Source organism: Rhinatrema bivittatum, chromosome 11 (assembly GCF_901001135.1).
Source record: "Rhinatrema bivittatum chromosome 11, aRhiBiv1.1, whole genome shotgun sequence".
NCBI classification, from domain to species: Eukaryota; Metazoa; Chordata; class Amphibia; order Gymnophiona; family Rhinatrematidae; genus Rhinatrema; species Rhinatrema bivittatum.
This window is the reverse complement of record NC_042625.1, coordinates 23,657,819-23,675,770: the sequence shown is the minus strand read 5'-3', so window position 1 is coordinate 23,675,770 and position 17,952 is coordinate 23,657,819. Positions and strand designations below refer to the sequence as shown.

General features: G+C 43.8%; 1 protein-coding gene across 1 annotated transcript in view; it reads left to right on the top strand.

The window, feature by feature from the left end:
* Window positions 1-2,996: 2,996 nt before the first annotated feature.
* The window catches only part of PPP1CC (protein phosphatase 1 catalytic subunit gamma), a 76,875-nt gene continuing 61,919 nt past the window's right edge, over window positions 2,997-17,952 (top strand). The window contains exon 1 of the mRNA XM_029571053.1: window positions 2,997-3,386. Within this exon, the coding sequence (XP_029426913.1) occupies window positions 3,332-3,386 (55 nt within the window). The 5' untranslated portion in view covers window positions 2,997-3,331. The remainder of the gene's footprint in view (window positions 3,387-17,952) is intronic.

The following is a 17,952-nucleotide window of genomic DNA, read 5'->3' as shown; positions in this document are numbered from 1 at the left end:
ATGGAGGCAGTCCTGAGAAGGGTGACCAAAATAGGGTGGGGTCTGAATCAAATGACTTATGAGAGGCTAAAGGATCTATGTAGAGAGAGAGGAGGTACAGGGGAGATATGATATAGACATTCAGATACCTGAAAGGGCTTAATAATGCATGTTCCTTGAAATTAAACAGTAGAACTAGGGATCATGATATGAAACTTCAAGGCGGGGGGAAGGGGGGTGACAGAACCAACATCAGGAAATATTTCTTTACGGAGGGGGGTGGTAGATGTTTACAGTATACATATTCAAAAAGACTTGGGATAAACAGCGTGGAGCTCTAAAGGCTGGAGTTGGAAATTAAGAAAAAGGCGCATGGGGGTAACTTGCATGGAGCAGCAGCTGCTCCCCCTAACAGAAGACATGGGGATTACTACCCTTAACCAATTGGTTTACATGATTTTGACAGAACTGCAGCATCGCTCTCCGCTTCAATAGGGGGGAGGAGACTTGGATTTAGATGACAGCCAACGCTGGGCCCTGACTTTTACGGTCTAAGGTACTGATTCGCATACATTAGAGGTGCGAGATTGCTTTTAAGGCCAAGTTTAAAAGCAAAGCATGTTCAAGCAGCAGCATTGTACGAATTATCAAGAAGGTTGCTCATCCTATAAAAATGATTCTAGCTGTAATTTTGTTATGGATTTCACAGTTGCTTGGTTTTGTTGTTAATATTAGTACCTTAACATAAGGCTTGGGGGTAACTTGCACAGAGCGGCAGATACTACCCTTAACAGAAATATGGGAGTAACCTGCTCAGAGTGACACTTACTACCATAAGCAGCTTGCTGGGCAGACTGGATTGACTGGTCTTTTTCTGCCAATATTACTATGTTACTGTGCATGTTACTATCAGGCCGATACAAAAAGAAACGCGGGAGAGCGGGCGCACTCTCTCCGGTTGTGTACTGTATCGCGCGCACAATGTCCTGTGCGTGCGATACAGTAAATAAAAATATTCAAATTAGAGCCCGTGGTAAAAGGAGGCGCTAGAGAGACTAGCGCGTCCCTAGCACCTCTTTTTTGACAGGAGCGGCGGCTGTCAGCGAGTTTGACAGCCGACGCTCAATTTTGCCGGCGTCTGTTCTCAAACCCACTGACAGCCATGGGTTCGGAAACCGGACGCCGGCAAAATTGAGTGTCGATTTAAATTTTTTTTTTTATTAGTTTTGATTATTTTTAACTTTTGGGACCTCTGACTTAATATCGCCATGATATTAAGTCGAAGGGTGTTCAGAAAAGCAGGTTTTACTGCTTTTCTGTACACTTTCCCGGTGCCGAGAGAAATTAACGCCTACCTTTGGGTAGGTGCTAATTTCTGAAAGTAAAATGTGCAGCTTGGCTGCACATTTTACTTTCTGAATTGCGCGGGAATAAATAATAGGGCCCGCAACATGCAAATATGCATGTTGCGGGCGCCATTAGTTTGGGGGGGAGGGTTTGGATGCACGTTTTCGATGCGCTATTTCCCCTTACTTGTAACCCGCAAAATCAAATTACAAATTGAACAATGCGGATAACAACACAAACGCTCATAAACACATTAAAAACAGTAAACCACACATTTCTCCACAGACATAATAAAACATTTCACATAGAGCAGCGGGCTATGACCCAGGAAAACAGGGTTCAAGTCCTGCTGTGCAAGTCACTTTACCCTCTGTTGCCTCAGGTATAAAATTAGATTGTAAGCGCTGTGGGGATAGGGAAATACCTACAGTATCTGAATGAAATCTGCTTTGATGTACGGTGTGAAGTGCCGAAAAGCGGAATATAAAAATCTAAATAAAATAAATATCAACATCATAGACTTGCTTAAAAAAGATTGATTTAAGTTGCTTTCTGAAAATTGTGTAATCTTCGAACTCTCTTACTGTAGAGGGTAATTAATTTCCAAGCACTGGCCGATTTTGAGAAAAAGCTTTCCATCTAGTTTGCTGTAATTTGCAAATTGCAAGGTGGGTATCCTAAGTACATTTTGCCCTTCAGAACGTAAGGATCTAGTCAGAACCTAGAGATCAATACAATCCACAATAGGAAAGTTGTCCATGATGTAATGATTTAAAGACTAAAGTCAGCAACTTAAATTTAAGAGTTGAGTGGTGCAGCATGCAGATGCCAGGCATTACTCAGATTGTTAGGGGTTTTAGAATATTTAGGTCTGTGCAGGGTCTTGTTATTTGAGCAGTAATGTGACAAATTTAAGAATATCAAAACGAGGTAGCTATTAGTGAGATACCTTTTAAAGATTAAAATTAAGACTATAAAGAAAGAGAATTTAGCAACATATGGATTTGCACTGTGCTTTTTCATGCATTCTTTACCCCTTTTTTATTAATGTAATATTTTAAGCACTTTAATAGTTACCTATTTTTTTTCATGATGGTTATTTAATACAGCAATCTGATAATTGGCTTATTTAGCCTTTAAATTCTATTTTTTTCAAGCATATTTTAGGAACTGGAATTACATAGTTATGTATTTGCTGAAACACTGAGCTTTTTGTAATTTTTTACGTATATTTCAGAAGGTGAATCCATTACAGTCTATAAAGAAAAATGATTTAGGTTAGTTAGAAGGATGACGCTTCTGTGAGCTGAGAAGTGTGGAATAGCTCTAAAGCCGAAACTATTGTATTTGGACATGAAAGAAGTAGGCAAGCATATGATTAGTTTTATGTATGGATGCATTTAACTATCTCCCACAAACATCAAAATAACTGAGCATCATTAAAACAGGACATTAATATAATTAAATGATTAGAAAGCTGAGTCTTCAATAAATGTTTGCTCCATCACTGGTTACACGCCTTCATTGTTTTGCCAGTCTGTCATAATAAAATTATGAAAGGGGCAGGGACGCTTAATTTTCACTTCAATCAGCTCCAGCGACACAGGAGCTTAGAAAGCGCCGAGCCGTCGCCGCTTCTCTGGGTTCCTTCTGGTGGAAGGCTCCGCTTTGCGTGAAGTGTGCTTTGACTCCGGCGTGCCCGCGGCCCCTACCCCCCCTCCCCCTCTGTAGATAAATAGTTCCCGTTCGGCAGCGTGCATATTCCTACGCCGCCGGCCTGACTGAGGCTCGCCATTTTGATTCCCCCCCTCCCGGCTCGGGTCGCCCGGAGTGGAAAGGGAGGCGCGTTGTTGCCCGCTCAGCGGAGAAAGCTGGCGTTACCCTGTTACAGAAAGGGACGGAAAATAAAAGAGGAGGCGGTTTTCTAGTCTTGTATAGGGTTTCTTTTATTATTTTTTTTTTTATTTTTAATTTTTTTTTAAACCTGGGCGCTCGGTCCTGAGGGATGGCAGATGTGGACAAGCTGAACATCGACAGCATCATCCAACGGCTGTTGGAAGGTAAGGAAAGGCTTCGCGTTCAGTGAGTTGGGTTCCCCCGGGTGGGGGGTTCGGGCACGGAGGTGTTTGGGACCGGGGGGTGGGGGCACTTAAGCTACGTGGTTTGGGAGGGAGGCGGTTGTTTGTTTGAAAGGGGGGGGGGGGTGTTTGTCCCAAGTCCCAAGGCGCTCGGTGGCTTTTATCCGAGACGGCCGCCGGAGCGCGAGGAGGGGAGCCGCTGCCGCTGCTTGAGACCACGAGTGGAAATGGAGGGGTAGGGGGTGGGAGGACAGAGGAGGGGGCAGAGGTTCAGGAAAGGCGCTTTGTCTCCTGGTACCGGTTCTATTTTTTTTTTCCCCTGTGCCGGGGAGACGAGGGTCCTCTCTTCCACCCGCGCTTTTCATCTTCCCTTGTTCGCTGTTTTCTCACAACCTAGCCGGTATCTTTTTTTTTTTTTTTATTCACTTATTTTATTGGGGGGAGGGGGAAACGCCGAAGCTGATACATTCGGATCTGTTTAGAGGATTTTTATAGAGGGAGGGGGCGGTCTTATTTTTTTTTTTTTATATAGTTCTGCTGCAGCTTTTGCACGGAGTGTCCCGAGTCCTTTAAACTTTGATATCAAAGGTTACGTGTTTGTGTGTTTCGTGCACGATTTATTGCACTGATTGTCGTTCCCACGCAGGGAGGGGAAAGTAGAGAGAAAATCGGGGGCGATGGAGAGAGGAAGTCCGTGCAGGAACCCGCTTGGCACCAGGCTGCCCCTTCGCCCTCTTGCTTGATGACAGGTTGACGTTGAGTCCACGGGCGTTTTAATTCCTTGACGGAAAGGGTACGAGGAAGCAGATGTCAAAACTCTCCGTGAAGCGCATTGTAATTCCGAGTAGGAGGAAAACCGACCCAGCTTGGGCTCAGATAAATCGAGGACAGAACAGCGAGATGTGGTTAGGAAATGGAAACATGTGGGCGTGAAAGAGAGAGCTCATCCGGATTTCGAATAACTGCAAAGACTGACTACACCATAAACGGGAACACTTTTTTAAATCTTAAATTGTAGGGGAAACTTTCATACCACGGAGCATTAATTTTGCATAATTTTGAAACGGGATGTTTATCAACCTTAAAATGATTATTGTAGTAATGATCGAATTGAATTCCCCAAACTGAAGAGTGGTATGGGGAGGCAGGTGGGATTAAGTTTAACCTTGATTTAAGAAAAGTTCCTGTGGATTGGAGCTGTAAGGGTAAATCTTGTGAAAACTGCTCCTTGTCGAAATGCTTTTGATACAGAAATCATGTATGTTTGGTTCAGAGCCTACTGATGTCCCACACTTTTTTTGTTCCATATTTGCAAGCATTTACTAGACGTTGGTTGTCATTGAAATGCAATTCTGTAAGAATTGTTAGCGCTCTGGGGGTAAAGGACGTGGCTTCAAAAGCCATGTGTCTCTTTTCCACAGATTGTGTGAATTTTAAGGTTAAACTGGGGAGAACATTTGAATATAGCTGAGACATAACAGTGGCATAGCTGCTCCTATTTGTGAAGAATAACTTCACTTAGCTCATTTATTGTGAAATTATTTATCTTTACTGGGACACTAGTTACTGTGCAGTGTGCCCTGAGTTAATTCACTCTGAGTGTAGATTGTTTGTTTTTTTTGTTGGGCGTACAGGAATTAACTAGGAAAAGTAAGTCGGGTATTCTTGACGTGGACAATCCCATTTTGGTAATCTGAAAGTGTTAAATTGTCCACTAAGTCAATTCACATTAGCAGATACATTTTTCAAAATGACTGAACATTTAGTCGAGTATTAACACATTTATGACTTTTGGGAGCTTCAGAAGACAGCCTAGTTGCTGAGATATGAACTGTTTTTTTTTTCTTTCTTGATGCATCACCAACAGTCAAGAAAAATGTTCCAGAATCAGAATCCTGACTTATTCTGAAGAAATACAGCTTGATATTTTCCTCAGCCTGGTTATCTGTGCAGTAGGTGAAGCTGATGTAACAGACTAGTGACACTTTGATACGAAGTTCCTGAAAAAAGTTTATTTAGAGCCAAGCAATGATAAAAGTATATCTTGGGGCCAGTATATGCTTTGGGTTAAAACTTGTGTACTGAAAGTTGATTAATAGTTTCTTAATGCATGTGTTCATAAAATTAACTCCGTATACAATATGCTAATTGTATACAAATGCATCAGGAATTAATGTGCTGACTTGAAAACATGCATATAAATCCAGGCTAAAATGTTCACTCATACTTTTGCACAGAGTTTATATGCACAAAATGTCTGTACACAATGCCTGTTTTTTTGCACATAAATCTCAGCACCATGAACTCTGGATTCAGCCCCATAGACTTTACATTGAATCCAGGAGTCAAACTTTGAGTTAACCAAATATGGGATTATCCTTCACATCTCTGCTTGAGGGGGGTGGTGGTTAATAGTTAATGCCCTCATTAGATTTGATTTACATGGCAGAGGTGCTAACCATAAGACATTTACAAACTCTGTGCTGCATTGGGAGTTGAATGTGCACAACTGTAGGTAAATCTTGAGTGTATCTTATGACAGACACGAGTTTTATTGCATACACTATTTAGGAATGATGGACTTAACTTTCAAGTACCATAAACAGGAAGTTTTAAATTTCCATAATGAATATTGAGATTAATTTATGTACATTTGATCCTAGAACTAGGTGAATTTTGATTCAGTCTTTTGTCAGAATACACATGATATGCTGACATACATGATACTGACACATTATCACAGGGCTAATGTGTCCACAGGAACCCCCTGATCCTCAACTGTGGGTGCAGAGCAGAATTTAGGATTTTTCCCTGAACTCATAATACAAAGTACCGTATATTTTATTATCTCAGTAACATACTCCTATTTCCAGTTGATTGTCCAAAAAAAACCAAAACAGCACATAGCATCTGACATACCATTGGAGCACTAACCCCAAGGAATCAAATAGCAAAAGCCCTCAACTATGAAAAGACAGTGTACCACCAATGCATGTCCCTTAAGAAAACCCATCAAATAAGACTGATATAAATGCTTACATGCTAGTAAAATTCCTCATCTTGGTCACACACTGAACTTAAAATGTAAATATTGAGGCAAAAACTGGAATGGGAACATAAAAAAGCCAGTTCTGCACTGCATGCAGAGTGGAGAACAAGAAACAAATAACATTTCTTCCTACACTAAGCAAAGCACAAAGATAGAAGAAATTCACATTCCCAAAACTGACATGCAGCTCTTGCACCTAGTTGCTCCCCTATCATCCTTTTCTCCTAATTACGCCCTTAAATCAACCCATCACATGTCCCTGCCCAGCATTCCTGACCACCCCACATCTCCTTGCCTGTGCACTCTTACCTGCTGAACTCTCCTTGTCCCCTTCTCTCTCCCCCTCCTTGTTCAGTTACTTTGGACCCTCTGGCTATCCCCCTGACTTAGTAGCTCAAGCATGTGGAATATAGCACAGCAGGAGTGGGAAAAACCTGGTCAGGTTGCCCAGGTGCCTGCTGTAGAAGTTAGGGAAGAGAGTGCTCCTGGGCTGAAGAAATAGAACAAAGTCAAAGAAACAAAAAAAATAAGCAAAAAGTGTAAGGAAGAACCATACATTTTCCCCCCATCTCCAAAGTTTTTTAGTTGGTATCTAAATCTTTTCTAAAACTTTCCATTATGCAGCACTTTTCAAAGGAGAAACAAGACTTGCAGCCTTCTAAGGTCAATGTGTCAGAGTAGTGGCTGAATTGGTGCCTGAAGCAGCTTAAATCTTGAATTTTCTAGATGGCCTTCATTTTGGAATAGTCTGTGTGCAGTAATTAAGTGTATAGTGTATACATGATTAAATGTTCACATGTGCGAAGGTGACTTTTGTATTGGATGTGTACATATTATATACATTTGTGGCTGTTTTGTGGTGATCAAGTGACGAAATATAGGGTATATCATGGGAGCAAAGTACAAAATGGCTTCAAGAAAAATTAAGTGAATACCAGACTTAAATATTGTTGGAACTGATGTCTGACCTGGATGGGGAAATGGGATAGTATTGTCTAGTGACAAATTCTGAAGACATGTTAAAACTCAAGGCATATGATTTTTTTTTTTAAACAGAACCTGGAAGTCACACAGCATTCATATGAAGGCATTTCAGAGTTTTCTTTTGCAAAGTGATTTCTAACAATGAAGAGACCTTTTTAAAAGTTAGGCAGTATGTTCTATGGAGTACTTCACCTGGGTGTCCAAATTTTACAACCCCCTTTGACAATTGTATGAATATTCTACTTTGCATTGTAACAGTAAAATATAAACTATTCCATGTTCAGGCAGGTCAGTCCCAATGAGTGGGATATATACCTCTGCTCTGTCTCCATCTGCTGGCAAAAGTTAATGTGAAGGCTATATAGTCCCTCCCAAACATCAGCCTGGCAGTACTCAGCCTCCAGCAGATGGTACATGCATTTCCCTTTGGGTGGGTTGCCTGTGAGTAAAATAAAGTTGGAAAGGAGATATGTAGCACCACTTGCCTCCTGAGATGATACTGTGTGGTCCCTCCCTCTGTAGAGTGCCTTCAGTCCAGTAGCCTTGACTGTCATGTACCTAAACTTGAACTAGTGGTTGCAGGCTGAGACTCACTCAGTGGTGAAGGCTTTATCCCTCTCCCCCCCTGTAGCTGGGAACCGTGCCTGCTCTCTGCCAAGGAGGGCTAAGTTGAGGTGAAAGTTTGCGCTTTTTTTTTAAGGAAGAAAATAGAAGGGTCTGTTTGGCATTTGACTGTCCCGCTCACACATCTAGAGTTCTGTGAGGTGAGAGTGCAGGCATTTGGCTAGGCCCTGCTCCCTGGCTTTTCCCATTGTGGTGCATGGTAGGCCGTGGGGTAGCTTTGTGTGTTGCTGCAGTCAGTGCACACCTGTGCATCCATTCTCATCTGGGCATCCAGTTGGGATGAGCGGCCTAGGCGCATGTGCTTGGAAGTACATTTTTGTGCATCCATTTTGGGTGAGGCTTATACACAAGTAATCTGGGCATGAACCTTGCAGCATGGCACCCATGGGGCCTAAACACCCATTTGTGTGCTGCTTGCCACATTGGGGCCATTTAGCTGGAGCTTTCTTTAAGCCTATCAGTGCTGCCTGGATGCTCTGAGATTTACCACCTCCTGATTTTGCTCATGATGGCCCATCTCTGAGGGGAGTGGGACACATGGCAGGGGTGTTCCCTCCCTTGATCCACAGGTCGAGTCCTTAAGAACATAAGAAAATGCCATACTGGGTCAGACCAAGGGTCCATCAAGCCCAGCATCCTGTTTCCAACAGTGGCCAATCCAGGCCAAAAGAACCTGGCAAGTACCCAACAACTAAGTCATGTTACCATTGCTAATGGCAGTGGCTATTCTCTAAGTGAACTTAATAGCAGGTAATGGACTTCTCCAAGAACTTCTCCAATCCTTTTTTTAAACACAGCTATACTAACTGCACTAACCACATCCTCTGGCAAATAATTCCAGAGTTTAATTGTGCATTGAGTAAAGAACTTTCTCCGATTAGTTTTAAATGTGCCCCATGCTAACTTCATGGAGTGCCCCCTAGTCTTTCTACTATCCAAAAGAGTAAATAACCGATTCACATCTACCTGTTCTAGACCTCTCATGATTTTAAACACCTCTATCATATCCCCCCTCAGTCGTCTCTTCTCCAAGCTGAAAAGTCCTAACCTCTTTAGTCTTTCCTCATAGGGGAGTTGTTCCATTCCCCTTATTTTGGTAGCCCTTCTCTGTACCTTCTCCATCGCAATTATATCTTTTTTGAGATGTGGTGACCAGAATTGTACACAGTATTCAAGGTGCAGTCTCACCATGGAGCAATACAGAGGCATTATGACATTTTCTGTTTTATTCACCATTCCCTTTCTAATTCCCAACATTGTTTGCTTTTTTTTACTACCGCAGCACACTGAACCGATTTCAATGTGTTATCCACTATGACGCCTAGATCTTTCTTGGGTTGTAGCACCTAATATGAAACCCAACATTGTGTAATTATAGCATGGGTTATTTTTCCCTATATGCATCACCTTGCACTTATCCACATTAAATTTAATCTGCCATTTGGATGCCCAATTTTCTTATACCTTCATGGTCTCTCCATGCAACTCCCCATAGAGGGCAGAAGTGGAAGCAACATTACAATGGCTGAATCTGAGAGCAGTGATTCATGTTACTGGATTGCAGCAAAATACAGGTTGTTTCGTTTTTCTCCTGGCCATGAAGGGTTGGCTATTTCGGCCCATACTGGATCTCAAGGGCTTCAACAGACATCTACAAGTCACACATTTCAGGATGGAAATGATGCACTCTGTCATGGCTATTCAAGCAGGAGAGTACCTCATGTCTCTGGATCTGACAGAGGCATAGCTGCATATTCCCATCTGGTAGGAACATTAGCGGCTCCTCTGACTTGCTATCCTGGATAGTCATTACTAGTTTCAGACCTTGCTTTTCAGACTAGCCATGGCGCCCAGGACCTCTTCCAAGGCTGTGGTGGTAGCAGCGGCCCTTTGCAAGGAAGGCATTGTCACCTAGGTAGGGATGAACTAGGTTGATTCAAGTCAAGACAGTGAAAGAGTCTTTGTGCTTCCTGTAGGGTGGTTTCCTTGCTACAGGAACTAGGCTGGGTGGTGAATATGGCCAAGAGCAATTTGCAGCCATCTCAGACCCTAGAGCATATCAGGGTTTGATTCGATACAAGGGAGGGCAGAGTATTTCTGCTGAAGTCTCAGATCCACACATTGCTGCAAGTTTGATGCCTGCGGAACTCTATTCATCTGACTGGTCTTATCTTCAGGCCCTGGGGTTGATTGCTGCCCAATTAGAAGTCTTTCCCTGGTTGAGGCCACATGTGTAGTATTCAGCATACCTTGCTCTCCAATGGAGTCCACAGTCAAAGAAATATGTGGTGAGGCTGCTCATTCAGTTAGAGGTGAGATCCCAGTTGGACTGGTGATTGCACATGGATCATCTCAGGAAGGGAACATTCCTGATAACACTGGATTGGCTTGTACTCACGACAGATGCAAGCCTCTGGGGCTGGGGGACTCACTATCAGGAGTTGGTGGTGCAAGGGTGCTGGAATGCAGCAGAGCAGCAGTGGATCAACAGATTGGAGGCATGAGTGGTTCACTTGGCATGCCTGTGGTTCGCTGAGTAATTAGGATTGAGTGATCTGGATAATGTCACAATGCGAAGACTGTGGCTTACATCAATCAGGGTGGAGCCAAGAGTCAAGGGTTGGAGGAGATAGATGTGCTTATGGTGTGGGCAGAGCAGCATCTCCTAAGACAATATCCTCTTTGGCAATGTGAGGTGGATATGCTGAGCTGATTTTCTCAGCAGGAGAAACTTGGACCCAGGAGAATGGGAGCTGGTGGATGAGCCCTTTCAGCTCCAGATGAACCACTGGGGCCTACCGGATCTAGACACATTAGTGTCCTTCAGTGCAAATGTGCCATACTACTTCGGTTGAAGGTGGAACCCAAAAGCAATGGACTTAGATGCTCTTGTTCAGGAGTGACCACGCAGTACCCTTCTGTATGTTTCTGCCTTGGCCTCTAAGCAGTCTGGTCCAGAAGATTGCAAGTCAACACTGTCCTTAGTGGCTCTGGATTTGGCTCAAAGGCCATGGTACACTGATTCTAGAGACTTCTGGTGGGCAGTCCCCTCTCAGGCTACCATCTTGGATGGATCTGTTATATCAGGAGCCCATTCTGCACGAGGATCTGGGCTGGTTTGGTCTTGTGGTTAGCCCATTAAAAGGGCTCTGGTTGCTGCAAGTGAAAAACCAACTTCAATTTCCACTTCGGGCATGGAAATTTTCTACTTTTGCTAGCCTATAACATAGGCCTGGTGCTCTGAGCAAGGTACTCTACTATCTGCTCAAGGTGGATATTCCTTGGCTTTTAACACCTTGAAGATTCAAGTTGCAGCCCTGGTTTGTTATAGGGGAGAGTCAATGGAGGGACTTTGTCTTCCCATCCAGATGTGTTCTCTGTGGGACCTTAACTTGGTCCTTGTGTTTTTGGCAGGTCCGACATTTTGATTTGTTGCATTTTCCTTGTTGCTGCTTACCTCCGACTGCTTTTCTGATAGCAGTCTGTTCAGATCTGAGCTGCAGGCTCTCTGCCATGAGCCTTTTCTCCGAATGACTTGGGTACGATTAAACACTTGACTGTACCCACCTTTTTGCCCAAAGTAGCTTCAGTTTCATTTGAATCAGTCCATTTCTCTGCCTGCCTTGGACCAGGGACAAAGATGAAGTGGAGTACTGCCTTGTGTTTCTCAGATGTCAAGTGTCATTTATTGCAGTACTTGTAGATTAAGGTTGTTTGGAAGTATGATCGCCTGTTTGTACTCCATGGTGGAGGTAAGCAGGGAGCACTGGCATGCAGGCAACATTTGCCTACTGAGTTAAGGAAGTCATTGTGGCAGCCTATGTGGATGTTGGGGTTGTCTTACACAAGCAGACCACATTCCATGAGGACTCGAGCAGTTTCAAGGGTGGAACTTTTGTTGCTGGCTGACATTTGCTGAGCAGTGACATGGTCATCTTTGCACACCTTTTTTCAAGTATTACCACTTGGATGTTAGAGCTAGGGAGGATGCTGTTTGGGTGGTATTGACCGGACTGCTGGCAGCCTCCCACCCTTTTTTGAGATTAGTTTGAACAACCCCCACATTGGGATTGACCTGCCTGAGCGCTGAGGAAGGAGAAATTACTATTTTATTTCCTCTTTGCTGCTAATGTTTAAGTGTGAGGTTAGCCTTTCTTTGGGCAAGCTATATAGACTATATTTCTCCTGCTCTTCATTGAAAATTGGTTAAGTGGCTTCTCTAGCCCTTAGTTTGCTAGATGTTACTTCTTTTGGCTGAACTCAGTGTTCCTCTTGGTTGAGAAACATTAATGGTTGACTGATAAAATTAGTTTTGTCCATAGTTTGGCTTTTTCAGAGAATATCAGCAGGCTGATGGAGGGGACTATAGCTGTGAAGTCAACTTATTCAGCCTGCTACTCATTGGGAATTGGTAATTTCTCCTTTCAACTCAACCCTTTTCCATTTGCAAAACTTGGCTTGTTGCCCTGTAGTATAAATGGGATATACTGAGAAACACGTCATAAGCTTGATATGGTTTGTTTATGTGACTTATATCTAACCATATATATTGCACAATTTTGTGATGTTATAAATTTGCTGTTTGTACAGATTGTGAACAATTGATACTAGTTATATACTAAAACTGAACTCACATTTATGGATATCTTGGACCCATACTCTAAATTTTGGGGAAGATACTCTATATTCACCTGTTTCTCCATGGCAGTAGTTACCATTGTGATAGTTGCAGATATGATCCTCTGGCTAACCACAGTAAGCTAGGATATCTACTCCAGCTGTGGCTGAAAGTTTGGATTGGTTTGCTTTTGCCCATCAACTTAAATGACTATGAATGCACATAGTCTAGCATGTATTTTCACACTAGTGCTACGAGTGTGTATCTTCATGGAGCTATACAGCCTGCGTACAAGATTTGACAGTACCATGCATTGAACATGTCGGAATCTCAGAATGTGATTAGTAGGATGCCTGGTGCTGTAGCAATTTTTTTTTAAACTGCTTTTCTATATGTGCCCCGATAGTGGAGGAGTAACCCAGTGGTTAGAGCACTGGGCTACAAGTGAAGAGACCAGGGTTCACTTTACCCTCTATTGCCTCAAGTACAAGCAAACTAGCCCTTAGATGCGTGGAACCTAATAGCGCCCTCAACATGCAAATGCATGTTGATGGCCCTATTAGGTATTCCCGCGCGATACAGAAAGTAAAATGTGCAGCCAAGCCGCACATTTTACTTTAAGAAATTAGCGCCTACCCAAAGGTAGGTGCTAGTTTCTGCCGGCACCGGGAAAGTGCACAGAAAAGCAGTAAAAACTGCTTTTCTGTGCACCCTCTGACTTAATATCATGGTGATATTAAGTCGGAGGTCCCGAAGGGTAAAAAATTGTTTTAAATGGGCCGACGGCTGTCCGGTCAAAAACCGGACGCTCAATTTTGCCGGCGTCCGGTTTCCGAGCCCATGGCTGTCAGCGGGCTTGAACAGACGCCAGCAAAATTGAGCATTGGCTGTCAAACCCGCTGACAGCCGCCGCTCTGGGCTAAAAGGAGGCACTAGGGACACGCTAGTGTCCCTAGCACCTCCTTTTGCCCATTTCTACTGCCGGGCCTCATTTAAATAGAGAATCGCACGCACAGGCGCGTGGCCTGTGTGCGTGCCGGGAGAGCGGGCGTTCGCTCTCCTGCGGACTTTACTGAATCGGCCTGTTAGATTGTAAGCCCTCCGGGGATAGAGAAATACCTAAGTACCTGAATGTAATCTGCTTTGAAATGCCAAAATGTGGAATATAAAAAAAATCTAAATCTCTAGAAAATCCAATATGAGGAATTCACACCTAATATGAGTAACCATAGTTGATTTGATTAAAAAAAAAGTTAGATGCAAATTTTTCATTTTCTTCCTGCTAGATCAGTAACCATATGGAATTCCCTTCCTCCACAGCTCATGGAGACAGAGGACACACCTAGTTTGCTTTTACTCTGGGTTATAAGAGGGGTGTGGTCCTAGTCCAACTCAGTCTGTCTCAGGAAACTGTGGGCATAGGTATAAGCCCACGAAACTGGTCCCTTCAAACACAAAGCAGGAGCCAGTCTTTTCAGGGGGTCACAAGAATGAAAGTAGATCCACCTGCAGCAGCAGGTGGCAGCTGTTCAGCCCAGTGACTTTCAGCAGGTCCTCCTGGAGGTAGGCCCAGTAGGGAGATGCCTACTGAAGTGGTACTTAGTGGATGTGAATCTCCTCAGATGTCCCCAAGTGCAAGAAACCAATCTCGGAGGTCTTTGTGGTCTCCCTTTTGTGCCTTGCCTCTTGAGTGGCAGTCAGTGGTACACTTAACAAAATTGCAGAACCTACAAGCAGTTGACTCAGTTCCCCCAACAAGAGGGTTCATAGCACTTAATATATTTTGTGGTTCCTTTCACCCAGTACTGGACCTAAAATGGGTCGGTCAGATACCTACATGTTCCCAGAGGGAGACAAGTTGGTAATGGCTTCAGTAAGGCAAGAAATGCTTGGACCCAGCAGAGGCTTACTTTTATATTCCCATCCATGTATCCCATCAGAACCTATTAAGGTTCTGCATATTGGGTGAAGATTTCATTCAAGTGCTGCCTTTTTGGCCTAGCAACAACCCCCAGTGCATTCACAAAGGTCATGATGGTGGTAGAAGCCCTTCGTATGCAGAGCATTATGGTACATCTTTCTAGAGTGGTTTATAGAGCCAAGTCAACTCACAACAGTCAGGCCTCTGAAATAGTACCCCACTTCCTTCAGCAGTTAGGCTAAGTAGTGAATTTTTCAAAGAGCAGTTTAGAACCATCAAACACCAGATTTCCAAGAGCCTGCTTCAATACAAAGCAAGAATGGGTGTTCAAACTAATAGACCATGTAATGCTAATGTTTCAGACTCAGGAGGTGCCCAGAGGATGGGACTATCTATCTTTTAGACTTTATGGCCTAAAGGTTGGTACTGATAATCCGGAGATGAGCAACCAGCGTGACCACACAGCTGGAGGGGGACTGCATGTGAGTCCTTGCCTATGGGATCAAACCTACTGTTGATGCCATAAGGCCTAACTAGTAAGGGGGGAAGCAGGGCTTTCTTATACTGCCATAGTGGTGGCATATATCAACAGGCAAGAGGATATTTACAGCCCCTTGCTAGGGCAGGAAGCAGCCTGGCTGTTCGAATGGGCAGAAGAACATTTCCACTTCTCAGCAGTTTACATAGGGAAAAACCTGCAAGCAGATTAGCAGGAATGGGCTAGATGCAGGAGAATGGGCATGGAGTCAAAGCATTTAGGAAAAAATTGAAGACCTGGCTGTTCAAACAAGCCTTTCCTTAATCTACAAAGCCGCAAATACTGACTCTTGATGTGTCCTTCTCCTTCCCCCTAAGTCTTCCTAACACTTCCTGTGCTTAAATACATCTTTCTACCACCACCATTGCCTAGTAACCTTAATTTCACGCCCCTCTACCCTTTAAAGCCCTATCCTCCCTCACGATTTGAGTTAAGTTCAGATTTTAATTTCTTGCTAACTTTATCTTCATACTAAGTTATCCTGAATTCATCTCCCTGTTCTATGTAACTTTCTCATGTTTCGCTCTTTTTCCCATGTTTGATGTAAACCGGTGTGATAAGACTTTTTGTCCTGAACATCGGTGTAGTAAGTGGGACTCCCATACACACATCTGCCAAAGCAGACATTTTTTAATCGCAGAGCTAGATGTACTCATGGCCAGGGCTCAGTCCACTGTCTTCCACCATGGCCTCTTATAGGCTGAACAATAAAGAAGGCAGGGAACATCCATTCCTGGTCCTCTAGTGGCTCCAGATTGTCTGAGGAAGCCCTGATACATGGATCTAGTGAGACTACTGGATGGAGCCCCACTGGTTCTGCCAAAGGAGTGGGGTCTTCTCTGGCAAGGTCCAGTGCCAGTGGATCTCCATTCTGTTGTGGCTTGGCCCTTGTAAAGGTGCACCTGCAAAAGAAGTTATTTGGCCTCAGTTTCATCTGTTAAAAGTACGGAAGCCTTTCACATCCCTAGCACATATATACTTTGAAGATAACTGTTCCAAGCAGAACATTTCTCCCTGGGAAGCAGATACCCCGCAGATTCTAGTTTTCCTTCAATCAGTCCTGGACAAGGAACTGGCTCTGTTCTTGAAGGTCTGGGTAGTAGCCATCACATGCTATAGGGATCAAATTAAAGGCACCCCAATAGTTGTGCATCCAGACACAGGGTGTTTCCTAAAAGGGGTAACGTGCATTAGGCCATTGTTCTGCCTTATACCCCAGTGGGATCTCAATTTATTTATTATTTAATGGCTTTTATATACGACGAACGTTGGGAACATCTCATCGGTTTACAGAGAACACAAAATTTAGCAACAGGCTTTACAATTAACGCATGATTATATGAAGAACAGTTAAACCAATAGGGATTACATATAATAGCTTCGTTTTTACAAGTAATATATGGGTAAGGAGGTTAGGTAAGGAAGGTTAGCTAACTTGGAGGAGCAGAAAAATCTGAATATAGGGGGGATATCTACATTTATAGGGTAAATATACATGAGTATGAGATTATATCGTCCTTTGTAATCTCCTTATTTACACTTAATGGAAAGAATGAGGGAAAGGGGGAATATGTACAGAGGAAAGGAGGTGGAAAGGCAAAGGGGAGGAAGGGGGGTGGGGAAGGGGAGGAAGAGTCAATGGAAAGGATGGGGCCTTGAAGAGTATGATGGGGTGGGGAGGGGGGTGGGGTTGGAGTGGGAGAGAGGGAGAAGGGGCGCAGGATAGGAGTAGGGGGAATGTTAGGTGAGTGGGCGTAGGTTAGGTGTATGAGTGCTTGAAGAACCAGGTCTTGAGGTTTTTCCTGAACATTTTTGGTGCGCAGCCAAACCTGAACAATTGGTGCGCAGCCACCAAATTGCCCCAGAGGCAATTTGGTGGCTGCGCTCGAGTAGTACTGTACACGTAAGTCTTTTGTGCACTTATTTTTGGGCACCTAGGTGTGTGATGCCCAAGTGTTGGCTGCATAAGTTTTGAGTGCCTAGGTTGAGTGTGCATTAAAAAGCTAGATGCATGTCTTTGGCCGCTGCTCAGCGCACTGTCTGCCATAATGGCACTTGTACCTGAGCAGCCTAATCATCTTTGTCTTTGCACTGCTTGTCATGTTCGGGTGGCTCAGCCAGAAGTGCCTGCTAATTTGTGCCTATGCTGTTTGGAGGCTCAGGGAGAATTCTTATCTTCCTCTGATTTCACTAAGCCAGGTTCTTCCCAGCCAAATGTGGGTCTGGGTAAAGACGAGTTGGGTGGGGTGCCCTTGAGCAGAGGGGCAGGTAGGATCCTTGCCTGGATCTTCCATTATGCGCTGGAATACTCCTAGTGGCAGCGGAACATCTGGATAGAGATGGCATGGATAATGCTGATCCTGACTGAGGATGGTGAAATCCCCTGATTAGAATGTATAGAACTGATACAGTTCTTTCATAGAAGCTCTGATTTCCCAGACCTTGAAAATGCTTGGAGCTCCTGGGGCAGATTCAGTGTCTGAGCCAAATCCCATTTTGGTTTCCTTGCATAAAGCCTCTTGTTTATCCCCTGTGATGAAAGCCATTTAAGAATTGATCTTGAGTGGGGTGCCCCAGAGGCAATTTCAAAGGGGGTCAGGTTTTGGAAGTCCTGTACCCTCTGGATCCAGTGGTTAGAGAGTGCTTACACTTTCTGAAGGTAGATGTGCTTGTGTGTAGTCTCCAAGTGGACCACTGTTCCCGAAGGAGGAGTGGCCTTTGAAGGATGCTCATAAAATTGAGACACTCCTTAAGCATTTGAAGCAGTAGCAATGACCTTGCGGACTGCTTCTTGTTCCTTGGTGGCTTGCTCTT